This window comes from Podarcis liolepis, assembly GCF_965112155.1.
Source record: "Podarcis liolepis genome assembly, chromosome: 7".
Taxonomy (NCBI): Eukaryota; Metazoa; Chordata; class Lepidosauria; order Squamata; family Lacertidae; genus Podarcis; species Podarcis liolepis.
Genome location: NC_139561.1, coordinates 26,298,295 through 26,323,711, shown reverse-complemented (window position 1 = coordinate 26,323,711; position 25,417 = coordinate 26,298,295). Strand labels below are relative to the sequence as shown.

At 47.0% G+C, this 25,417-nt stretch overlaps 3 protein-coding genes across 3 annotated transcripts; all 3 read right to left on the bottom strand.

The window, feature by feature from the left end:
- Nucleotides 1-2,786: 2,786 nt before the first annotated feature.
- C1QB (complement C1q B chain) lies at nucleotides 2,787-6,654 on the bottom strand. The gene is made up of 3 exons (XM_083513298.1): nucleotides 6,496-6,654; nucleotides 4,937-5,109; nucleotides 2,787-3,643 (listed from the first exon to the last, which is right to left on the bottom strand). Exons 2-3 carry the CDS (start codon nucleotides 5,106-5,108, stop codon nucleotides 3,072-3,074), a joined length of 744 nt encoding a protein of 247 aa, XP_083369424.1. The 5' UTR covers nucleotide 5,109; nucleotides 6,496-6,654; the 3' UTR covers nucleotides 2,787-3,071.
- A 3,665-nt stretch (nucleotides 6,655-10,319) lies between these two features.
- Nucleotides 10,320-14,173, bottom strand: C1QC (complement C1q C chain). The gene is made up of 3 exons (XM_083513299.1): nucleotides 14,017-14,173; nucleotides 12,523-12,707; nucleotides 10,320-11,308 (listed from the first exon to the last, which is right to left on the bottom strand). The coding sequence occupies exons 2-3, from the start codon at nucleotides 12,698-12,700 to the stop codon at nucleotides 10,752-10,754; spliced, it is 735 nt and encodes a 244-aa protein (XP_083369425.1). The 5' UTR covers nucleotides 12,701-12,707; nucleotides 14,017-14,173; the 3' UTR covers nucleotides 10,320-10,751.
- A 5,415-nt stretch (nucleotides 14,174-19,588) lies between these two features.
- Nucleotides 19,589-24,868, bottom strand: C1QA (complement C1q A chain). Its single transcript, XM_083513300.1, has 3 exons — nucleotides 24,709-24,868; nucleotides 22,525-22,694; nucleotides 19,589-21,051 (listed from the first exon to the last, which is right to left on the bottom strand). The coding sequence occupies exons 2-3, from the start codon at nucleotides 22,685-22,687 to the stop codon at nucleotides 20,483-20,485; spliced, it is 732 nt and encodes a 243-aa protein (XP_083369426.1). The 5' UTR covers nucleotides 22,688-22,694; nucleotides 24,709-24,868; the 3' UTR covers nucleotides 19,589-20,482.
- Nucleotides 24,869-25,417: the final 549 nt, after the last annotated feature.

The following is a 25,417-nucleotide window of genomic DNA, read 5'->3' as shown; positions in this document are numbered from 1 at the left end:
CAAAAGTTCGGTGGCCTGGCAGGGCAGGCCTATCCATGCAAGCGATGGAGTAGTCGTGAAGGATGTCTGGCGTTCCTCCCCTCCCCTTCCCCAAATACCCCCACTGGAAGCTGTTTTTGGCCAGGACCGGCTTTCCTTTTCGAAGATGTTGCTTTCAATTTGGCAGGATTGACCTCGGGGCAGGAGGTGACAGGCAGCAGCACGTCAGCGGCAGTGGCCGGCGAGGGCTGGCGAACCGCCTCAGGGACAGGACAAATATTTTATGAGTAATTTAATATCTGGAACACACAGGCGTGCTCATTCCCAGAGAGACAACGCTCCTTAAGACCCACAAAGCCTGCTTTTCATAAGGAAGCGGCTTGGCGGGCAAATGTGTGTGTGTGTGTGCAAGGGAGTGTGTCGTCCCTGGATTAACCCCTCCACGTCCGTCTTCGCAATCGGCATGCACAGGAAAATGGGAGATGATCATGGCTTTGGCCCCTCTCTCTGCAACCTCCCACCCTGTTGTCTCGTCCTGGAACCAAGGGATGAGACTGGGCCGAAAGACACCCCCCTGAACCCCATTGCAAGAGAGCCTCTTTCATTCAGCCCTTTTGAAAGGAAGGCTCCCCCAGGAACAAACAGCCTTACATCCCAAGAAGTGAAATTCGGAAAGACTCTCCCAGTGAGGGGTTGATAAACCTGTCAATTTCTGTTTCTCTGCTTCTGTTTTCCCCTTCAATCTCAACTTACATTTTCCACATTTCTGCAACACTTTCTATTTTTTTCTTAAAAAATCTTTATGAATCTTAGTGTGTAGTTTCAAGATACATATTTTAGCACAATTTTAGCACTTCCACTAATATACAGTGGTACCTCAGGTTAAGAACTTAATTCATTCTGGAGGTCTGTTCTAAACCTGAAATTATTCTTAACCTGAAGCACCACTTTAGCTAATGGGGCCTCCCGCTGCCGCTGCGCCACCGCCGCACGATTTCTGTTCTCATCCTGAAGCAAAGTTCTTAACCCAAGGTACTATTTCTGGGTTAGTGGAGTCTGTAACCTGAAGCGTCTGTAACTTGAAGCGTCTGTAACCCGAGGTACCACTGTATGCATTTTTGCATGTTATTCTTATTAATGAATGCCTTCTTACGCACACTTCCACATACATACACCCCATGCTTTGGTCGATGAACTAAATTACAAAATTCGGAGAGCTTTGGATTTCGAAGGAGAGATGAGTTTCGGTTTGCATGCTGCTTCAGGAAGTGGAAAGCAGGCAGGGCTGCATGGAAATGTGAACCAAACCCAATTCCTCTCTCTCTCTCTCTCTCTCTCTCTCTCTCTCTCTCTCTCTCCCCTTCCCTGCTGGTCCAGAGTGGAGCAGCTCTTTAGCCCTGATGACCAGAAGAACAATGATGTGAGAAAAGGGATTCATTGCAGGCAGTAGCACAGAAAGAGGAAGGGAGATGAAGCGAGACCTAAGCCAGGGAAATGCCATCCCCAGCAACACCCCAAGAGTGACAATGGTCCCATCTGCACCATACATTTAAAGCTGTATCAGATCACTTTAAACAGTCATGCATGCTTACCCAAAAGCATCCTGGGGACTGTAGTTTATTAAGGGTTCTGAGAGTTGTTATGTCATCTCTGTTCTCCTCCGAGAGCTACCATTCCCAGAGTGGTTTATTGATCCCTCTTCCCAGGGAACTCAGGGAATTGTGGCTCTGTGACGGGATTTCTAGGCCGTGTTGAATGAGGATGAAAGCTGATATACCCTGTGCATTTTTACTAGGAAGGAAGTTCTACTGAATTCAATGGGGTTTGCATTTTAAAAACCATGCACACTGCTTTGAGCTCCCTGGGGAAAAAAGTTGGCGTAGCAATGCAATAAATAAACAAATAAATAGATAATATGACATCAGGTATGGGGTCGATGGGTGTGGTTTGAGAGAAATGGCCTTGTAAGCCAAATTGTAGAACCTGGGTGTGTGTGTGCAGGTTTGTCCAACAAACCAGACATTGCCCACCCCTGAACTAGAAGGAAAGGGAGAATAGAAAAATGTGAAGCTGCATTATATGGAGTGACACCTTTGATTCATCTAGTTCAGTACTATCTACACTGACCGGCAGCAATTCTCTGGGATTTTAGGCACAGTTCTCTCTCCACCTGGAGATGCTGGGGATCGAAGTTCAAACCTTCTGCATGCAAAGTAGATGTTCTACCACTGAGGTACAGTTCTTCCCTGAAGGGGAGTGTGTTTGGGTCAGGAGCTTTGGAGACAGAGTTTGTGTGCTGGGCCAGCGATAGTAACTCCTTTGGTGCCAATCATTACCAAAGCCAGAGGTGATCTTAGTTACTTTTTAAAGCTTCCCTTGGTTCTGAGGTCAATATTAATGAACCTCTGAAAGTTGGTTTCCAAGCCCCTCTTGATTGAACTTTGTAGACGTCCTTATCCAGAATAACATCACATTCAGACCTTTCAGAGAAAGGAACTGCAAAAATGTGCTTCCCACGAAATTCACTAACTGAAAATGAGGGGATCATGGTTTTTTGGGGAGGGGGGAGGAGTCGGTTTTGTGACAGCTCTAAAAGAAATAAAGGCTTCCCCCACCCCAGCCATAGTACTGTTTATGTCAGGATCTAGAGTATATAAATTCCTTTTCTTGGAAACTTTCTTCCTGTCCAATGCTTGCTAGACAGCAAGTGGGGTCAGCTATCCCTAGGTATCTGCTGCCACCTCGTGGTGACCAACAAAGCAATGCCTCTCATCCTTCCTGATGCAATTGACAATAACTCTCCAAACCAAAGCACAAGTGATTGTTTATTTGTTTACAAAGTTACCGCAGAGACTTCTTGTGATGGAGTTTTTTTGGGGGAGGAGGGGGTTTGAAAAAGGTCGAGTGGTTATTGAAAGAACCTATCAATGATCACCCATTAAGGCTGCACCATTTCAGAGAGGCAAGGGCATTGCAGTTCCCATACCTTGTGCTCCATCCCTGGCCGGCAGTTTCTGAAGACCAGACCTGCAGCAGAGGGTGGAGTCTGGTAGAGAGAGCAAGCAGGAAAGCAGGTTCCCGGGTTCCTCTAGCTAAATGGGGAAGAGTAAGAACCCAGAGAAGATGCTGTCTGCCCCTTCCGTGCCCCCGATGAGCGAGTTCTTCTCTGTAGGCTCTAACCAGACCGACTCGCCCCTTTGCACACGGAGAACCACACCACCCGTTGTGACCTGGAAGGCATTGTAGACGTAGTCACAGAAGGCTACGACCCTCTCGCCCCGGCTGCCTTGCCCTTTCTTGATCTGGACACACAGGTTGCCCCGGGAGGTTACGTGGTAGGTGAAGTAGTAAATCCCGGTGATGTTGGAGACAAAACGCCCATAGCGGCTCTCGTAGTGGCCATTGACGTTGGTGTGGACGCGGTCGAAGCGGATGGGCTGCGCACGCCGTGGCAGCATGGAGATGCCCCGGGAGGCCGAGAAGGCGGATTTGAGCGAGGTCTTGTAGTCACCAGATTCTCCTTTGGCTCCTTGCGGGCCAGGAGATCCTGGGGGTCCTTTGAACCCTGCTGGTCCTCTGGGCCCAACTTTGCCAGGGTAACCAGGCTCTCCTGGCTCCCCTGGTTCCCCAGAATCCCTGTTTGCTTCAACTCCCCCAGGAGGACCTATGAGAAGTAGGAAAGAAGAAGGCAGAGGTGTTAAGTAGAATTGCTTAATGTACTTTGAAATGGAAAACAAATCTATAATGCGCCTCTATAACACTGTGAAGCTTGGCTGGAAATTTACATTGAAGCTGAAGAAGAGCCTGACAGGTTAATCATTAATGGAGTTGTAACATGGAACTGTATTTTTGTGCTTAAAGTCACAGGAAAGAGAATTACAGGTCTATGCGTATGCTAATCTGTAGGCATCAGTCTCGGGTGGAGTGCTCTGTTTGTTCCAAGCTAGTGAAGAGAATGGACATGTGAATCTCTGTCTCCCACAAACAGCCTGAGGCTAATGGAGGCTGCAACGGAGAAGAGATGGAGCTTTGATTTTAAGCTCAAAATTCAAGATATTTGTAATCTACGGCATTATGCCCTTTGCTCGGATCAGTATAAGAAATTATGAATGTAACTTTTATCATTTTAAATTGTTTGGAAAAGAAAAGCTTTTGAACCATATTTTTGGACTGGATTTTTTTAAAATTTCAACACAAGAGCCAGTTTTCATTCATCCAATCGCTTCCAGGTGCACAATATTCACCATCCCAATAAGAGGTGTGGTGTGTGTGGAGAAACCTGTGTTATCAACTTGGTCAGGCCTGGCCCAGCATTTGAATCCCCACTCAGCCACGAAGCTCACTGGGTGACCTTGGGCCTATTACTGGGCACCCTCAGCCTGACCGGTCTCATGGGTTTTTTTTTGTGAGGATAAGATGGGAAAGGAGAAAATTGTACACACTGCCTTGGCCTCCTTGCAGGAAAGGTGGGGTATCAATGTCATAAATAAGGGAACTGTTTGTATGTGGAACTCCCAACCCCACTAATTGATAAATTAGAGCTGAGCCGAGAGCTCTCATAAAGTAATTTTAGCCAGTGGGTAAACCCACTGAAATTAATGTGTATGGCTCACATAGGTTTCTTAATTGCAATGGGGTCTGCTCTGTCTCAGAGTAGGACTTGGTTGGATATAATTCTCTCTTTCTATCTCAAGCTGCTCATGTGATGTTGAGAGAATGTGGCTCATGTCCTGGGAAATCACCATCAGCATGCCCTTCACAACAGAGGGTTATTGGTAAGGACCCCTCCTCAAAACTCCCTCCCTCCCTTGCTGCTTCCCTGCCTCTCCATCATGCAATAGATTGGCTCCCTGATACGTTGGGACAGATTTCCGGCTCAGATGCTCACGTTGCACTGTGGACGAGAACCATAGTGAGAAAGAAACCATGCCCCCCCGCCAAGTGAATGCCCCCTTACCTCGTTCACCCTTACTCCCTGGCACTCCATCGCTGCCATCAGGGCCTGGGGCGCCTGGCATGCCTGGAGTTCCTGGGATGAGCTGGGGCCCCCGGCAAGTGTCAGCACCAACCAGCCAGGCTGCATTCAGGCACATCAGCATTGTCCATGCCAACATCTTGGGACTCAGCATCCTGGAAAGGCAAAGGGAGAAAGCAGGAGCACCAAGCTGGGAGACCAGCAACGCACAAAGGCAAGAAGAGGTACAAATATAGGATGGGGGACACCTGCCTTGATGGTGATGAAAAGGAATCTTAGGGGTCTTGGGGTTAGCCTGGAAAAGAGGAGACCTTGAGGAGATCTAATAGTCACCTTCAAATATCTATCTGTCACATGGAGCAAGCTTGTTTTCTGTGGCTCCAGGGGGTAGGAGCTGAACCAATGGTTTTGAACAACAAGGAAGGAGATTCCAACTTAACATCAAGAAGAACGCCCTCACATACCCTCCAGCATTTCTCAGATGAAAATAGGGACGTTATAAGAAAAAGTGGGACATTCTGGGATCAAATCAGAAACTGGGATGGCTTCTGTAAATCCGGGGCTGTTCCTCGAAAATAGGGACTCTTGGAGGGTCTGCAGGTGTGCTTCCTCCAACTAGCTCAGTACTGGGAAAGGCTGCAGCTTGGTGGCAGAGCATCTGCCTTGCATGCAGAAGATCCCAGGTTCAATCCTTGGCATTTTCGGGTAGGGCTGGGAATGCCATGTGCCTGAAACCCTAGAGAGCGGCTTCCAGTCGGTGTGAACACTAATGGGCTTGATGGACTAATGCTCTCTGACTCAGTCTAAGGCAGCTTCCTGTGTTCCTATTATTTAGGAGCCGGCATTGTCTGTAGAGGAAATCTCTTCCCAGGCACATCAATTCCCTGGTGTCAACCCAGCCTTGCAAAATAAGCCTCTCCAGAGTCTCATCCCCTTTCCTTGACCACAGCAGTGACATCCCAAGGGTTATTGATGCTGCTGGATGAAATGAAGCATGGATCCTCACACAAGCTATCAGTCTTCTGCTGAACTAGCTTTCTCCTTTCTAAACTGGTGCTACCCTTTTGGACCATATCAGTCCATCACCGAGAGAACCCTTCTGGTTGCCAGTTTCTAAATTCAGAGTGTTGACATTTCCATTTTAGAAAGCCATGCCTTATAGAAACCCTTTTCCTGTATGAACAACAGAGAGAGAGAGATTCTAGCATGGTGCTGCTCTGTGTGCTTTAGTGTTATAGTCATCGGTGGTAGAGAACCTGCTTTGCATGCAGAAGGTCCTGGGTTCAATCTCCTGCATTGCCAGGCAGCGCTGGGAGAGAATCCTGGTCTGAAATCCTTGAAAGATGCTGCCAATCAGTGTAGGCACTACTGAGCTAGATGGACTAGTGGTCTGACTTGGGGCAAGGCAGCTTCCTATCTACCAGTGCCCTCTTTGGATCTCCCTCTGGAGATGTTCTGGCCAGCAGCCATCAATTCCTCACCCCTCCAAAGGCTGGTCTTGAATACAAGGGGAAATAATTCAATGAGTGCCTTTCTCTTACCTTGCAGCGTCTCAAAGAATCTCTGGACAGCAAGACTCGCCACGCTCCAGGCCCACACTGAGGATGCTCACACAGCAGAGACAGGAAGAAACACCTCCCCCCATGAGATATGTGGTGTCTGCCTCCCTCCTATCTCCCAGGGTTTGCAACAAAAGGGAAATTGGAGTTTGCTTCCCTTTTTCCATTTGTCTCCCCTCCTTCCACAAACACACCAGTACTTTCACATCCACACAGCACGGGGGAAGTGCAGTGCTATTTCTGGGGGCCTTTTGTGCAAGCTGCGCAAGAAATATGGGGAACCTGCCCTTGCCTGGTCAGGCGTTTTCCGAGCAAAGGCATTTTCCCAATGGCTTGCGGTTTGGTGGAAACCCACAAGGGCACAGCTGGTGCTTCTGGGCTTGAGGATGCTCTGTGCTGGTCTCCTGGGTGTCAGCACTCTTTTCAACCATGAGAACATAAGGAGAGGTGTGCTGGATTTGGCCAAAGGCCCAACTTGTACACTAACCTGCTCAGAGTGGCCAACCAGATGCCTCAATGGGAAGACAGCAAATAGGATCTGAGTGCAACAGCAACTCTCCCCACCAGTGATTCCTACAATGGGTACTCAGAGACCTACTGCTTCTGACAGTGGAGGGGTAACATAGTCACTTTGTTGTTGTTTTGTTGTTTAGTTGTTTAGTCGTGTCCGACTCTTTGTGACCCCATGGACCAGAGCACGCCAGGCACTCCTGTCTTCCACTGCCTCCCGCAATTTGGTCAAACTCATGCTGGTAGCTTTGAGAACACTGTCCAACCATCTCGTCCTCTGTTGTCCCCTTCTCCTTGTGCCCTCCATCTTTCCTAACATCAGGGTCTTTTCCAGGGAGTCTTCTCTTCTCATGAGATGGCCAAAGTATTGGAGCCTCAGCTCCAAAACTTTATATTCCTCTTAACTGAGTTTTTATCCACTAATCCAAGTTAGAAACCATCACTGCCTCTTGTGGGAGACCACACCCTCCCTGTGCGAACATTATTTTGTCTTACCTGAATCAGCCAACATTTGGCTTCACTGGGTGTTCTCAAGTCCCAAGGTAGAATTATAGAATTGTAGAATGGGAAGGGGCCCCAGAATCATCTAACCCAATGCAGGAACCACAGCTGAATAATCCCTGACAGGTGACCATCCAACTTCTGCTTAAAAACCTCCAACGGTTTGGGTCATACCCTCTGGAGCAGCAGAAAACATGCTTGCTCCACCTTCCATGTTGGAACCCATCAGATATCAGGAGAAATTCACTCTAAAATGCTGTTGAATTCTTACGAGGACTTTTTTTAAAGAAAAGAAAAGAAGAAAGGATTTAAAGCTGATGTGTAAATGTGGAGAACGGGATTTATTGGGGAAGAGAAGAACAAAACCAAAATAGACTCACCTCTCCCTGCTTCTAAGTAGACGTGTATAGGGTTGTACCATAAACATAGTATTGTTAGGTTGCCAAATGTATTGTAAAGGCCTGGGAAATTGCTTTTGTATTTTGTTTGTTTATTGAAAACCACCCTAAAGCTATTTATTTAGTTTCTGGGCCCAATTCAAAGTGCTGGTTTTGACCTATAAATACCTCAAGGACTACCTCTTTCCATATGAACCTACCCGGACCCTGAGATCACCTTCTGTGGCCCTTGTTTGTGTGCTTCCTCCTCGAGAGGTCTGAAGGGTGGCAACATGAGAATGGGCCTTCTCTGCAATGGCTTCCCGCCTGTGGAATGCTCTCCCCAGGGAAGTTTTCCTGGAACCTTCATTATACACCTTGTTCCTTTTTAACCAGGCCTTTGGTTGATCTGATTTACATCCTATGCCCTTTTAAAATGTGTGTGTGTGTGTGTGTGTGTGTGTGTGTGTGTGTGTGTGTGTGGAGTGGAGCTATTGGGTTGTTGTTTTCATTTTTATTATTTATTTTGTGGTTTTATTTCTTCTTGATTTTATTCTGCAAACCGCCCTGAAATCCCTGGGTATAGGGCAATAAATAAAATAAAATAAAATAAAGCTATGTGTATATTGTTGTTCTGTTATGACCTGGATGGGCTTCTGCAGAAGTCACAGCTAAAGGATCCCAAACAGATGGTCACCCAACCTCTGTTTAAAAAAACAGAAGGAGAGTCTACCACCTTCCACTGTCAAACAGCTCTTGCCATCAGAAAGTTCTTCCTAATGTTTAGTGTGAATCTGACCTAAGCTTGATGGACTAAGGGTCTGATTCTGTATAAAGCAACTTCCTCTGTTCCTACGTGCTAACAGTTCTGATGATGAAAAATTAGGCGGTATTTGAAGGGGTAAAATCCTAGAATTGTAGAGTTGGAACCGTCTAGTCCAAGGACCACCTAGTCCAACAGCCTGCAATGAAGGAATCACAGCTAAAGAACCACTGACAGATAGCCATCCAATGTCTGTTTAAAACCCTCCAGAGAAGGAGAGCCCACCACCCACCATTATTCTACTGACAAATAGCTTTGTCAGAAAGTTCTCCTTAATGTTTAGTTGGAATCTCCTTTCTTGTAACTTGAATCCATTGGTTTGGGTCCTACCCTCTGGAGCAGCAGAAAACAAGTTGGCTCCACCTTCCATGGAACAGCCCTTCAGATATTTGAAGATCTCCATCGTGCCACATCTCAATCTTCTCTTCTCCATTCTAAATATACCCAACTCCCAAACCTACACAGCTCACTAGCCCCTTTCCCTCTTAGCCAGCGGATGGGATCACAGTGGGCTTTGCTTCAGCTCTGAAGTTCTAGTGCAATTGGCACTTAGAGCAAAGTTCTCCTTCTGGACAGGGTGGTGGTGGAAGGAAGATCCCTGCAGCTGCTCCTTCTCTGGTTGATAGATGGGGCCAGACTGGTCTTCTCCTTGCCATGGTGCTCTTACTAAGAGGCAGGAGATGCAACCTTATAGTGACTCTTGCACCTTTAGCTGTTGGCAGAGTCCAAAGCATGCTTCCCTTCCGCTTTGGAATGCCAGGACACTTAGCAGCACAAACTAGATCAGAGCTGCATCACACTTGCAGCAGGTTCAAACCAGTGACAGTCAACCGGTGGCCCTCCAGCTGCTTTCGGGTCCAAACTCCCATCAGCCCCAGCCAGCATGGCTCAGTGCTCAGGGATGATGGGAGTCACAGTCCAAAAGCATCTGCAGGCTGTCAGGTTGGGGAAGGCTGGTTCAAACCTTTATTCTTAACAACATTTTTTGGGAGAGGTGCTTCAACCCACCTCTCCAAATTCTAGTGTGGTGTCAGGTTTAGAGTGTCAGACTAGGAGCTGGGAGGACAGAGTTCAAATCCCCTGCTTGGCCATGAAGCTCATGGAGAGAAATTGGGCCAGTTGCTACCTCTCAGCTTAACCTACCTCACAGGGTTGTTGTGGGGATTAACTTAGGAGTGTGGGAAAGCTTTGTGCACTACCCTGAGCTCCTTGGAGAAAACTGTGGGATGCAAATGCAATAAAATAAATAAACCAATATTTGACCTAGGGGGCACTAGAAAGGTACTTTTCCAGTAGTACAATCCTATCAATTTAGAAGCAAGTCCCATTGTGTTCAGTGTTAACTCCCTCTGGAAACTCCCAAACTGAAAAGGCAAAGCTGTGATTTGGTTGTGGCTGATTTCTCATTTTTATTTTCATTTCTTTTTTATTTCAGTGGCATGCTTTGAGTCTTTGGGGAAAGCAGCCAGAAGATAATAGAGACCCGTTTTGAATTAATAAGCCTTTGTTTCCAAAGCAGACACAAACCTTTTAGATCCATTTTGAATCCTGCTGACTGTTTTAGAGTGTTTTAAAAATTCACACATTCATAAATATGAAGCCAAAAAAGGAATTGTTTTATTGAGCATGTTTTTCTTTCTTTCACAACAGCTAAGACATTGTGGAACAAGGATGAAGAATAAGAATGATAAAAGTCACTGCACCTCAAAGCTTGGGGGAAGACTCATAGCATTGCAGAGTTGGAAAATATCCCACCTAGTCCCTCTACAATGTGTTGTAACTTCTGATGCGGAAGCTATCAGATAAACATTCTGGAGAGAAGCGGAGGACCTGGAAAGGGTTAAGCACTCAAATGATTTGGGTGTGGGGAAAGCTGCTGGCCCAGAAAGGGTTAAGCACATTGCCTCCCCATGCTGAATTTAAGACTGGAAAAATGAGACAGCTAGAAACTAAAAAAAAAAAAAAAATGTCCATCCCAAGCTTGAAGGCATGGAAGGAAAACTGTGCTCATCTGCTCCACCAAGAATCTAGTCTGGAAAAAGCAGGAACCCTGAGAAGACACTATCTGATCCCCCAATGCCCACCATGCCATTGTAGTCATTGACTGCCAGCCACACCTGGTGCCCCTGCCGCATCTGAAGCAGGATGCCGCCCGAGCTGACTTGCTTGTCATTGGACATGTGGTCACAGAAGCTGGCCACCTTGTCCCGGTTCAGGTACATGTTGACGCAGAGGTTGGCCGTCTGGGACGTGTGGTAGGTGAAGTAGTAGAGGCCAGGGATACGACATGTGAACTTGCCGTTGTTGAGGTCGTAGTCCTGGTTAATGTTGGTGATGGCCCTGTTGAAGACGACGGGGGCGTTCTTGGCAGGGTACTGAGCTGTCTGACGCATCACCGTGAAGGCTGACTGGTGGTTCCGCTTGTAGCCGCCCGGCTCCCCTGGTTCACCCCTGTCCCCCTTGGGGCCAGGCTCCCCTGGAGGTCCAGCAGCGCCTCGAGGCCCATTCTTCCCCACATGACCAGGAGCTCCAGGTTCTCCTTCTTCTCCCTTGGGACCTCGACTTCCAGGAATGGCTGGTGGGCCTGCAGAGGACCAAGGGAGTGAAGGTCATGATTGGAGAAAGGAAAGAAAGGGTGAATCAGGAGGATAGGGATGAAGGACACAACTATCCCTTTGAGCACACTGCTTCCTGTCTGTGCCAAATCTGGGGCTGCCATACACACTCAGCTTCTTATGGAGCAAAATGTGCTTTCAAAGCTCCCTAGCTGGAGAACTACCCAGGGATGTTGCAACTAGTGAGGATAAAAGGAGGACGCATGGGCTGTTTGATCTGATCAATGGCTGCCTATTCCTCGTGGAGGGCTATTATTATTTTTAATTGCATTCATATCCCACCTTTTTCTCCAAGGGCCCTGTTCCTCATTTAATCCCCACAACAACCCTGTGAGGTAGGTTAGGCTGAGAGGCTCAAAATCACACCCAGTGAGCTTCTTGGCCAAGTGAGGATTTGAACCCTGGTCTCCTGGTTCTAATCAACACTCTAACCACTACACCACACTGGCTCTCACTGGCTCACTGGGCATACTGTTACAGAAGTTGGTACTCCAAGGAGCTTGCCATGTCACTCTCTTATGGGCAATATCCTCTCCCTCTCCCATCTTGACTTGAAGTTAAGGTGATGGAATGTTGTTTTAAATAGCTATTTCTCCTCTCTATGGCAGTCTCATGGAATAGGGTGGGGAGCTAGATCCAGCCTGACAACGTTATGAAGTCTAGTGACAACTTCTGGTTGTCACACTTGCAAGAGGAGAAAAAAGAGCCTTGCTGTCAGTGCCAATCAGCTGATTGCATGCTGACAGTGAGCCCTGCTTTGTCCTTTTGCAGTTGTGACTTGGAGTCAAATCATCCCTGCAAATGGATGCTTCTTCCCCTCTACAGACTGGCAAGGCTGCCTGCAAAGGAAAATAAGTTTCTTTGCAGGTGCAATTTGAATCAAAACTCTGCACGACTTGTTGTCAGCACCAATCAGCTGATCAACTCTGTCAGCAAGCAATGCTTGCCAAGGAACAACCAGGAGTACACATTAAGCACCTGATTGTTTCTTCTCAGCCGAGTCTTTGCCTTCCAAACACCTGCCAATATATATGACTCAGGGTGTGGAGCCAGTGAAAGTGTTTTAGAGAAAAGGACCTTGTGGTCCAAATCAAGACCCCTGGCTTACCTTAATTAGGCCCATAGACCATGGGAGGAGGAGGAAGAGGAGGAGGATGGGGAGGAGAAGGAAGAAGATGCTTACCTGGCTCTCCCTTGGATCCTTTCAGCCCATCTCTGCCATCCTTTCCCGGAGGGCCAGGCACACCAGGAAGTCCTGGTGCTCCATAGCAGAAGTGTGGAGGATCAGCTCCTGTAGACGATTCCATCAGTATCAAGAAAAGGAGGAGGCACCCCCAGCTGAAGAACCTCCCCGCGTCCATCTTTGTTCTGCAGAGGCAAGCAAAGGAAGCAACAGGAAGCAAGGGTTAGGGTCACAGATGCCTCACTAGGCTGGATAAGAAGGAGAGAAGTGGTCCCTTGGCAGTGCAACATCCTTAAAAGTTTCATAAAAAGAAAACACTGTCCCTGTTATCTCCAGCAGACCTCACCCAGGCGATAGTGAACATCAGGTTTAGGCAGGAGGAAGGTGAGGGAATGTGGCCGTTCAAGCAGTTCTATCTGGCCCTTAATACTCTGCCCAGGGCATGCATCCCTCTCAGGCCACATCCTTCCCTGGCTGTGCTCTGCAACCTGCTCTGTTAGCTTTACCTGGCTGAATGTACCATTGAAGTGTAATAATGCCTCTTGCTTACCTGGATGGAGGATGGTATGTGTGTATGACTACACCCATCACTGGTGTGCAGCCCCCAGAAACATGTTATTGAGAGAATGTGGCCCAGGGACTGAAAAAGACTCTCCACTCCTGCCTTACCCAGCCACTCAGCAAAAGATGTAAGCAGCTTGTTCATCATACCAATTAATTATCTATTGTACCTTGTATTTTCATCAGAAACAATTACAGGGGGGGAAAATGGGTCAAAGCAGGCTAGTGGAAGGAGCTTCTCTCTCTCTCCCCCTCCCCCTCCTTTTCCTCCTCTCATGGAATCCAAAACAAAGTTGCCAAATGACTGGAAAAAGCCAGCCTGGACTGCTCTTGTGTTTTCAGCGTCAGCTTGATCTTTAGAAAAGTGTTGGAGAGTGATGTTTATTTCCATCATGCTGCAGAAGAAGTTTTGCCTGTTTGCTCCTGTATATCAAACTGCTTTTGGAGACAGAGCTACTGTATCCAACTCAGAAGCTGGCACCTCTGAACCCCAAAAGATGGAAGGAGGCAGGCAGGCAGGCTGGCTGAGCTTGAGATCTTGTTAATTCTCTACAGACTGCCTGTGTTTTCATTTTATCTAACTGCTTCAGGAGGGTTAACCTTGGAGCACAGAAACAGAAGGGGAGGCATGTTTAACCCTTTCCAGGCCTGCAGCTTCTCCCCCTCAAGTCTTTTCAGCTGCTCTCCGAGATCTTCATTCAAGAACTTCCCCATCTCCTGCTGTTAGGGCTGGGTGGATTTGGCCGTTTTTGTTTCTCCCAGTCTCTCATTTTCCCAATTCTAAATCCACTTCTCCTTCTCTGTCTGGACCTCCCTAGCCCTTCCAGTGCCCAATGCTTTCCTCTGGGACTCCCCCAGCCCTCCAAGGACATCCAAGGACATCCCAGGGGGTCAATGCTGCTGGTGAAGAAGCCCTGAGATGACCAGTCTTACCTCACTGGGTTCCAGCTGGACTCTCGCAGCTTGAAGGCAACTTGGAGGTGTCAGAGAGCTGCAGGCCAACTCGGTGTGGAGTAGAGCACTCTGTTTGCAACATCACCACCCGCAACAGGGAAGTTGGTGGCCTGGGAGAATTAGGAAGTAGACCACCCCCTTTCCTGGTTTCATGGCATTCATCTGCAAACTCTCTGGTCAACAATTCTTTTAAAAAAAACAAAACCCAAAACACAGATCCAGCAATTTTTCTCACTAAGAGTCCTATTTTCCTTTAGAGAGGAACATAAGAATCTTCATTATGCCCACTTGATCCTTTTGTCCAGTTAGCCCAGAGTTGTCTACACTGACAGTCAGTGCCTTCCCAGAGTTTCAGATGGCTCCCCAGCCCTGCATAATGCAGGGTCATTCTGTTTGCAAAGTGCATGCTTTACCACTAAGCCACAACCCTTTCATTAAGACATGGGAGGGAACCTCAGGTCTAGGAACCCAAGGTAGCCTTCCAGGTCTCTCTACTTGATCCTCAGAATTCTTCCCAGGCAACAAGCCCTCTCCCTAGACTTCAGCCATCACTTGTCCTGCTTTGTACCCTAATTGTTTTCCCTGCTTGCAATGTGGTCAAGGTGTGCTTGAGAGTGTCCTTTGGTTCATCCTATAAGTGATAATGGCTCTTGTTTGCATGAGTGCCGGGGTGTGTGAGTGTGTGAACAAATTAGCCTAAAGTGCAAAGTAATGTGTGTGTATTTGTTCTGCTCACATTTGCCTCTGGCCCTGCCCACCAATGGCATGTGGCCTCCAGAAGGTTGCCCAGAAAGGAACCCACCCTTGGGCTTAAAAGGGTTACTCACTGGTGCATGAAGACATAGTCTTCTCTAGCTCAGCTTGGTAGACTGTGGTGCTGATAATGCCAGGGCTGCGGGTTTGATCCCCATAAGGGACAGCTGCATGTCCTCAGGGTCCCTTCCAATCCAACTCTACAATTCTGTGATTTCTATGAATACAAGAAGCTGCCTTAACAATGTGTGTGCGCGCGCTTGCACGCGAGCAAGGATACTCTTTATATAAATTTGAATAATAGAACCATGGAATTGTAAAGTTGGAAGGGATTACAAGAGTCATCTAGTCCAGCCCTGTGCAATGCAAGAATCTTTTGCCCAACAGGGGGCTTGAAACGATGACCCCGAGATTAAGAGTTCCATGCTCCACCAACTGAGCTTAGTACCAACCCTCCAGGGTTTCAGACAGGAGCTCCCGCTCCGCCAAAAATTGCTCCCACTTTTCTCCTGCAATCATTCTCCATCAATTTTTGCATTAAGAAATTGAATTCAGAAATCATGAAAACAGAGAGGAAATGTCAGTGACATTCTTAGGGGCAGATGATAGAAAGAGGAAGAGAAATGGATGCCTCTTTTGCAGGAGAAGAAAACTGCTGAGAAATTGAAGGACAGGTTTCAGCAGAAAGCAGCTCCCATAGCCATACCTGGAGATGCTGGGAATTGTGGCATGCAGTGCATGACATGAATAAACTGGTTAAAAGCACCCCACAAAACTTTGCCGTGAATTGTGGGTGGGGAAGCTGTGACCCTCCAGATGTTGAACTCCAGATGTTGGACTCTCATTAGACCCAGGCAAGCAGAGCCAGCAGTCAGGGATGGTGTTGGGAGTTTTAATCCTACAGCATCTGCAGGGCCACAGGTAGCCTGCACCAACAACATGCCATTATTCATTGATGGACTATATATCTCTATCATCTTGTCACTCCTTAAGACAAGTTCTGTGGGCATCTCTCAAAGGCCCGCACAAAGGTCTGTGGTCCACCTAACTTCAAACATGTAAAATGGTTGTTTGATGTTTCCCCAATGAATCATGAGAAGATTTTCTGACCCTTCCAGGGGCAGCCTTACTCTTGGATGAGAGAGCGTTGGAGACTGATGCTGCCTTTGTAATTTTTGCTTTGTTTTCAAATATGCAAGCAAAGCATTAAGCAGAAGCAAAGCAGCGGATCCACCAGGGAGAGGATCTTGCACCTTCAATTGCCTCCGGCCCTTAACAGAAGAGGTGGGGAACCATTTTCAGCCCGAGGGCCACATTCTCTTTTGGTCAACCTTCCAGAGGCCACATTCCAGTGGTGGAAGCAACAGATGAAAATTGTGCTGCACTCATATGCCCCTCTCTGTGATCTACCCAGGCAAGTCAGATGCATGATCAGAATTCATGGACACATTCCAGCCAGATAAAAATATTCAGATAGATTACAGAGTAGGACCACAGAGGGACGTGATGTGGGGAGATGATGAGTGGCCTGGACACAATTCTGAGGGCCACATTGGGGTATGTGGAGATTCCCCACACCTCTCCATATCTACTTCTGTTTCCTCCAAACTTAGGAATGGGGGTTGGGGGCTATCATTCATCCTAGAGCTCAAGAGGCACATTGCAATTCCCCACTGTATCTGTTGGCAAAGAAATTAGACAATCACTAAATTTCTCCATATTTGCAGGGGTGGGGCTTGCCCAGGGCCAGACCAATACGCTTTGGTCCCTCAGGCAAACCACAAATGGAGCCACCCTCCCTGCAAGGGCTGTATGAAGATCTACATTAGGAGCAAGTGGGGAATGAAGATCTAAAATGAGGTGGTTGCCTCAGTTTGCCTCATGGGTGGGCCAGTCCTGGGCTTGCCATTAAGCAGTGGCAGTAGCACAGCTTCTCTTTCCTTTTTTCCTCTCCCCCTTTTTTTGGCTGATGCTGCAAAGTTGCATCCTCCACAATGTCCCAAACCTAGCACTGAGTGGAGCAGTGTGCGTGTATGCCTGGGACAGGAAGTGGTGACTACTTCAAAAATTGATCAAAAATAACCAGAGGAAGTTCTGCAAAGTGGACCTTTTTTTTGATGGACTGCTATGAGAAGAAGATGGAGGACTAGATGGGCTGCTGGCTGAATCCAGCAGGGTTTGTTTTATGTTCTTGTGTTCTTCTGTTTTTAAGGGATGAGATAAAGAAAAACAAACAAACTCAGAATTTTCAACAGCGAACATGCCTTGTGAGAAATTTTAACTCAGTTGTAGTTCACACACAAAAAACTACTCAGAGTAGACTCATTGTTGTTTTGTCGTTTCTATTTGTGGTTCAGCTATTGCAAGCAGCTTGAAAAGCAGCACAGAAGCAATTCAAATAAAAAAGTCATAATTATTCCTAGGAAGTCCCATTGTCCACCAGCGCACTCCGAAATTTACAAAGCGAACACGCATTCTCAAGAGGTCCAAACAATTAAGCAAAAAACTCATCCATATTAAGTGATCCTGAAAAAGCGGCTTGGCTTAAGGATGCTAGAAATGTGTGGCTGAAACAGGCCAAAACAAGGTGTGCCCAGTCCACTATTCATATATTTTCAACAGGGATTGGAAAAACTTTGCAGCCTGAGGGTCACCTTCCATTTCTGGGCAACACCCCAGGAGCCTCGTGCCATTGGCCAGAATCAAAAGGAGATGGAACAGTGAATACACACTTTGTATATTAGACTTGCTTCTGCATACAATCACACACAACTTTATTCTCCATCCAGGCATTATCAGAGTTCAAGACATAAAGCACCCAAGGAGAATGCAAAGTAGGGCCAGGGAGGAGCATGGTCTGGGGAGAGTCCTGAGGGCCTGGTAGAAAGTTCTGGAGGGCCACATCTGGCACCCCTGTCCCGAGTTTCCCCATCTATTCCTTGCAGGGGGATGTCTCCAACCCTAGTCCTACTCAGAATAGACCAACTGAAGGTCACACTCATGGCTGACTTGGGCTGTTGATTTCCAGTGGGTTTACTCTGGGTAGGGCTTTGTTGCAGACAACCCAATGTCCTCAGCCATCCAGCTGATGCAGGTCTACAACCTCCATCATCCTTGGCCATTGGCCATCCTTCCTGCTTAGGATATGAGCCAGTTCAATTCACCTGTTATCTCGGCAACCACCAAGGATGTCCAAGTTGCAAGGCGGGCTTGCCACAGTGATGTCAATCTCTTGGAGCAGGAGCTCTGCCACCTGCATTTTTGGGAGGGAAGGAGGTGGGTCACATGGAGGTAGCTTAGCAGCTTATTGGCTGGGCGATGTGTGTCCTACATTCTAGGGACTGTGATCTGGGAGCCTTCTGATCTTTCTTCGCTGCCTGGGGCTACCCAACATGAGTTGTAAAAAGGTAGCAAGTGGCAAAAACATTAAAAATGCAAACGATCATCTAATGTGTGATTGCTATGCTGCTTGGCACATGCGAAGATGCAAGGAGGGGAATTTTAATTCACAGAACACAGCAAAGAAAAACGTGGGGGGAAATTCCACCCGTAACAAAAAAACAAAACCCATGTGGACCAACCCTATTTGGAATTCTCCTTTCAACAAAATTGACTGATATAGATTGCAACACTGGGCAAACCAGACCCTCCTGGCTTGTCTGTGTGCATGCTCTCTCCTAGGGAAGAGGAAGAGTCATAGCTGGGGAAAGACCATTCTCCTAAACAGAGGAAGCTGTATACTGAAGCAGACCATTGATCACTGGTCCAGCAAGCTCACTAGTCTCTACACTGGCTGACAGCAGCTCTCCAGGTTTTTAGGTAAGGGCTCTCTCCCAGCCCTACCTGGAAATGCTGGGAGTTGAACCTGGAACCTCCTGCATGTCCTTCCCTAAGACACAAAGGTAAAGGTAAAGGGACCCCTGACCATTAGGTCCAGTCATGGCTGACTCTGGGATTGCGGCGCTCATCTCACTTTATTGGCCGAGGGAGCTGGCATACAGTTTCCGGGTCATGTGGCCAGCATGACTAAGCCACTTCTGGTGACCCAGAGCAGCGCACGGAAACACTGTTTACCTCCCCGCTGGAGCAGTACCTATTTATCTACTTGCACTTTGACGTGCTTTCAAACTGCTAGGCTGGCAGGATCCGGGACTGAGCAATGGGAGCTCACCCCGTCACAGGGATTCGAACCGCCGACCTTCTGATTGGCAAGTTCTAGGCTCTGTGGTTTAACCCACAGCGCCACCCACGTCCCATTCTCTAAGACATAGGAACATGGAAATCTGTCTTATACTTGACCCACTGATCAATATAGCTCAGTATTATTTGCTGTGATGGTAGTGGCTTTCTAGTTTTTCCAGACAGGGGACAATCCGAGCCAGATGTAGGGACGCGAGGAATTGGATAGGTCAGGGACCATTGGCCTGATTCAGTAGCTAGGCTCTTCCGATGTGTGCGTCTTGGGAAATCTGATTTCCATTGCCATCCTTCCTTGAGTGAACTCTTCCCCTCACTTCTCTGTCACCACCACTGACCACTTGCTTGCATTTTCTTCTGGGTCCAATTGGTGCCACCACCCCAAGGGACATTCTACCTGACTGCCCAGTTTCCCTGCCTGGATTCTCAGGAAGTGCTATTGCCTCCATCCATGTTCACTGAAGAATCAGGAAGGCAGATGTCAGGGCAGCCCCTGCTTTGGACATTTCCCCTTTCGAGTTGTTTATGCAAAGTATTCTTGCTTAAATTTTTAAAAAAAGAAATAGTGTCTCAGCACAAAGAAACTCACTGAACAGCCCAGTTTCAAAATTCTGAATATTTATTCATTGCCAAGTAGGAACAAGACTGAATGTCCCAGGCTGCGCTGTGTGGTCTGGGAACACATGAGGTCATCACTTTGCTGAAGCTGAGCAGGTCTGGGTCTGGTCAGTGCTGGCATGGGTTGGGTTGGGATGGGAGACCTGTTTGGAGCCACCTCTTTGACCATTTTGGGTTCCATGATGGAAGGAAGGTGGGAATCTCAATGTACTAGAATGCAGAAGCAGGCTAACAATGGATAAATCTGTTTTAATTCCCTCACTTTCTCATTTTTCCATACGTACATTCCATTCACCCCCTTTCCCCACAGATTGCAAACTTTAAACACTCAACATCAAAAAGTCCTCATGAAGGTTTGTACACATTTTGGTGTACATTCCTTCGGATATGCCCATTTTTGCAAGCACATGTATCCTAATATAATGCAGTTGTGTACATTACTTCCACTAATTTCCACTAATGGTGTTCAGTTCTCCTAATATACACCTTTTTGCATTCAACTTTGATAAATATACCCCTTTTCGCAAGCAAAGTCTCCCCATTATAATACTATTGTCTACATCATTTTCACTTGTGTGCAGAGTTCCCATTATTCTGTTTGGGGCACAGTTTCTTTTCAGGGAATGGCAAAGCAAAATCTACTGGAGTGCAAATTTCAGAGGCTAACTGAGCTTCCGTATTGGTGTGTGTGTGTGTGAATTGGGTGGCTTTCCCTCAAATTTCAAACTCTGTGGCTTTCTCCCACAATCCCCAGGAAGCAGATATCTACATATGCAGTTACATTGATCATGAAAAAGCATCCTTGTGGTTGTAGCTTTGTAGCAAGAGGGAGGTGGGTTTGGGGAAGAAGGGGTGGCTTTGTCTTCCTCGCTGTCCCTCAGGCGCCCGACGGGAAAAGCAAGAAGCCACTGAACACGCTGTCTGCATCGCTGCTGACGTTGATGTTGTTCCCACCCTGCGGGTCAGTCTCCAGCCATACGCTCTCACCCTTAGCCAGGTACAGGACGCTCCCTCCTGAGTTGACCTGCAGGAGGCCTTGCTTGTTGTTGTCACAGAAGGTGGCTACTTGGTTCCCTTGGTGCATGAGGCGAAGGCACAGGTTGCCATTGGAAATCATCTGGAAGGAGAAGTAGTAGTACCCAGCATCCTTGCAGGTAAATTTGCCCGTCTGGAGGTCGTAACCATCATCCTGGTTGGTGATGACATTGTCAAATACCACTACGTTGCCAATAGGCTTGTGGTTCTTCAGAGAGGCTGAGAAAGCAGCTCGGGGCTGCTTCGTGCTGTCACCAACTTGCCCCTTCTGGCCTTTGTCTCCTTCTTCGCCAGGAGGGCCTGGGGGGCCATCGGGGCCTCGGTAGCCCTGGTTACCTGGCGTGCCTGGTGGGCCTGGCTGCCCTGGGTCACCTTTGGGTCCCTGTATGCCTGTGCTCCTTGATGCCCTCCCTGAAAGGGAAGCAGAAAAACATGTGTGTTTCTTGTCACAGCTCAAGGGAAGAAGACCAGCCCAGGCATTGCCAAGGGTTGTCTCCAATGTTACTCAGAACAGACGCACAACTAACTGAGGTTCGTTAATTTCAATGGATCTACTCTGGGTAAATGTTAGTTGGACAGAATGGACTATGCTGGATGAGCAAAGGTAACAGCTAAAACAAGAGAAATTGATGATGGCTGTTTTATGGAAGCCTTTTTCAGACCGTTTAAATAAATATTATTATATGAATTTGTGAGCAGGATTGGAAATATGAGCAACATTGGGAAGCCAATAAAAATAAAGGAAAAAAATCATGTATTGGAATTTTATGTGAAATTGTGGGGATATATAGTTAGTTAGTTAGTTAGTTAGTTAGTTAGTTAGTTAGTGTCAGGATGCTGTCAGCAACTCCTTGCTGTTTATAAAGACAAGGAAAAGTTTCTTACCATCCTTTTAATTTCAGTCTTTACAGAAAGAGGCTATAGAATCCAGCCTCTTGGATAGTGGTGTTGGCCTGAGTGAATCTCCAACCACCATCTCTCCTACTTCTTCATTCATCGTCTGCTCTATAGGTGCCACTAAGCGCCCTCTGTCTTTGAGCTCTTTGCTCTCCTACTTTTAAAGCTCACCGGGTTCTGGGAAATGGAGGGTCTGGAATGCTTTCTAATGACGTGTCAGCCAGGTGTTGTCCTGGCTTTCTCATGATTTCCCAACTTTCCCCCTCATCTGCCTCTGAGCTGCCACCTCCCTCAAACCTCCGTTCTAAATCTATACTGTCTTCCTCTTCCCCTGGAAGGGTCAGGATGGGGAAGCAGTCTCCACCATTCCTCCGCTGCCCAGTCCCTGACAGTTAGTTAGTTAGTTAGTTAGTTAGTTAGTTAGACACAAACTTAGGTCTTGCAGCCATATCTGCTCTGCTCTCTCCCATTCAGGGTATTACTACTACTACTACTACTACTACTACTACTACTAATCATTTCCATTCATCAATTGCCTTAACAAAATGGCCTACAATGATAGTACAAAATAAAATGAAAAACACAACTGTGGTGAAACAATTCAAGTTACAGGGAACCAGGCAGAGGGCCTTCTCGGTAGTGGCACCCACCCTGTGGAACACCCTCCCACCAGATGTCAAAGAGAAGAACAACTACCAGACTTTTAGAAGACATCTGAAGGCAGCCCTGTTTAGGGAAGCTTTTAATGTTTGAGGCATTACTGTATTTTAATATTTTGTTGGAAGCTGTCCAGAGTGGCCGGGGAAGCCCAGCCAGATGGGTGGGGTGTTGTTGTTGTTGTTGTTGTTGTTGTTGTTGTTGTTGTTGTTGTTACAAGCAAACTAAAGACCAGCCTAGCAACAATTTGACAGTGAAATTTCCTAGAAGGCCGTTTCCTCTCTTCCTATGAAGCCACTCCCTTCTCCAGTCTCTCCAGTGACATCTTACCTGGCTCGCCAAGATCTCCTTTCTGTCCTGGGCGCCCAGCCCTGCCTGGAGTCCCTGGGTGTCCATCTCTGCCAGCGGCTGCTTGGCACACTGTGTCCTGAGGAGCCGCAACATCCAGAATCAGAGCCAGCACACAAGCCACCAGCCACAATCTGCTCGCCATTCTGCCTCTGTGGACATAAGCACAGGACCATATGATAATTCTTTTACCACCCCACTCCTCATCCTCTTCTTACTTCTCAATGGGACTTACCTGACCCTCAAACCCCGACTTTTCTGAGGCTTTTCTCATATTCTGAAGGAAGGAAGAACTATCACCCAGGGGTTGAGCAAGTGCATTCCTCAGCACCTCCAATTTAAAGGATAAGGCAGCATGGGACCAGAAGCTCCTGTAAGAGCTGCTGCCAGTAGAGTAAACAATGCTGTACTAGATGGAGAAGTGATCTAATTCAGGGCTAGGGGATCCCTGTCTCCCTCCAGATGTTGCTGGACAACAACTCCAGTCTTTCCAGTAGCCAGGGAATAGAGGGGGAGGGAGCTTGGCAGGTTGTCTGAAGCCTGGAGTGGGTTAAATGCCACAGGGCAGGCCTGAATAAGAGACACTCAATAGTCCACAGGCAAGAGCTAAAAGTGCAGTTTCGCTTATCTGCTATTCCAACCTCAGGCAGAGTAAAACAACCAAAATGCAAAAAGGCTTGGCTTGGCTTGGCTTGGGGTTCCTGTTGATGTACAGAATACCTACAATAGTTTGGGAATGGTGTTCTAAGGTAGGATACAACAATCCTACCAAACGTATAAATAGATTGCAGGTCAAACTTTGTAGACAGTAGCCACCCCTGAGGAATAATGCTGGGACAGAGTTGCGGGGCAGGGGACAGGGTGGGGACAACACTCAATAAGGCCACAATCCCATGACATGATCTTCTGAAGAGCTGGAAGGGGGCATCAGAAAATCCTTCCTCCCAAAATGCAGGTTACATCAACCCCACTCCTGCAAACTCCTTTACCTTGGTCCCTTGAAGCCTAGTGATACAATCCAGCAATGTTATCCACAACTAAACTAAGAGGGGGGAAACGAGCTGTATTCTTGCAGCTGAGATATGGGCACTTGAAAGAATGAATCCAGGTTGGTCCTAATCTTGATCTCCATTAGGGGAGTCAGTGTATAAAAGACCTTGTTGTTTTTTTGAAAGTCACATGCATTTCCCACCCAACTGGATATTGAGAATTGCAACTAGAATAATTGGCTTTATCATCCAAATTTTGCACCGCTGCCATAAAACTCAGGGAACAAGCTGTGCTATTACAAAGACTAAGGCCTCAGATGCAAACTCTAGATAATATTTTAGAGACTAATACCTAAACCACATTTCTAATGGCTGTCATATTTGTATTGCTTACTGTCATATTCGATTGTTAATTAAAACTGAATTCTACTGTGTTTTATGTTCGCTTAGTACAGTATGTGAATCTGGTCTGGGACCGTAATAAATTTCATTCATTTCATCCAGCTACTGGCTTTTTCTTCCCCCTTCAACTTGATTTGATATCAGAAAGGAACCCACCAACTCATCATCCTGCTCTGAACAGCAGAAAGAGGGGCCTCACAGTTTTTATATGATGCACAGAATAGTCAAGCTGCATTGTGGACCGTGCAGATGGCAGAATAAAAAAAATCAATAAGAAAAGGTACTTAAGGAAGATTGGAAAATGTTTGCAGAATATCTGGCGAACAGAGGGAGGGAGCAGTACCAACGAAGGAGGAGTGACAGGTGAAAATGACGGGATATGCAGAATTGGCAAATCTAAGCTGCAGAACAAGAGATCAAGAAGAAGGGGTATGTAAGGAAGATTGGGAAATGCTTGTAGAATACCTGACATAACATAGCAAACAGGTTGAAACATTAGCAGGATGAGAGTAAATTCAGCAGTTATAATTACGTTGAGACAGAAACGAGAAAGGGGAAAAAAGGAGTAACTAGAATATGCAGCAGTAAGGGGTAATCAGAAGGAAAAATGGAAGAGAGGAGAGGAAGTCAATGTTTAATTGAATGTTTTGTTTGTTTATGTGATTATGAAAGATTATAAATGAAATTCATTTTAAAAAATGAATTTAGAGGAATAAAATTGGAATATTATCAAGCAGTTAGTTATAAGAAAAATGTCCCAGGGAGGGTCACTTACCTCCTTGAAAGAGATCCCTCTCCACCAGCTTCTTTGGTAAGTGGAATGTCTCTTTTTGGCTTCGCATAGAAAGGAGGAAGAACGGGGATGGTGGGGGGTTGGGGGGTTGGGTTTGGCTGAGTCACAGAAAATGTAGTTTCCCTTCCTCCCTTCCTCCTTTTGAATGCTTCCTCTTGCTCTGTCCACTCTCTGAGCTCAGAACAAGCCGTGATGCCCAAAGAGCTTCAGTATCTTTCCCACTATTTCATAGAATCATAGAATTGTAGAGTCGGAAGGGACCTCAAGGGGTCATCTAGTCCAACCCCCTGCAATGCAGGAATCACAGCTAAAGAATCCCTGACTAATGGCCATCTGACCTCCTTTTAAAAACTTCCAGTTAAGGAGATTCCACTGCCCAGTCCACTGTCGAACAGCCATTACTGTCAGAAACATCTTGGGGAATGAAACTGGGAGTTGCTCATTCCTAAAGTTCACTCCAGACTAATCCCGTACATCATTTTCCTCTGATTTCTGCTGGAGGGCCTGAGATCAAGCTGCCCCTTTTCTGCCCCTCTCCTTCTGTTTTGCATTGGTTAATTTCCCCCAGGCTGACCACACACTGGTACATATGAATGCTGTAGAATCAGAGTTCTCTGTGTTTTGGGAAAAGCGAGTGAGAGAGAAATTGAGCAGCCCTGCCTAATGGTCAGAGTACCACAGCCTGGTTGTG

Coding starts and splice junctions, on each gene's coding strand:
- C1QC (XM_083513299.1), bottom strand. CDS start 12,700: ATGGACGCGGGGAGGTTCTTCAGCTGGGGGTGCCTCCTCCTTTTCTTG. Junction 11,309..12,522: donor AGGATCCAAGGGAGAGCCAG/GTAAGCATCTTC, acceptor GGTCCTCTGCAG/GCCCACCAGCCATTCCTGGA.
- C1QA (XM_083513300.1), bottom strand. CDS start 22,687: ATGGCGAGCAGATTGTGGCTGGTGGCTTGTGTGCTGGCTCTGATTCTG. Junction 21,052..22,524: donor AGGAGATCTTGGCGAGCCAG/GTAAGATGTCAC, acceptor CTTCCCTTTCAG/GGAGGGCATCAAGGAGCACA.
- C1QB (XM_083513298.1), bottom strand. CDS start 5,108: ATGCTGAGTCCCAAGATGTTGGCATGGACAATGCTGATGTGCCTGAAT. Junction 3,644..4,936: donor AGGGAGTAAGGGTGAACGAG/GTAAGGGGGCAT, acceptor TACTTCTCATAG/GTCCTCCTGGGGGAGTTGAA.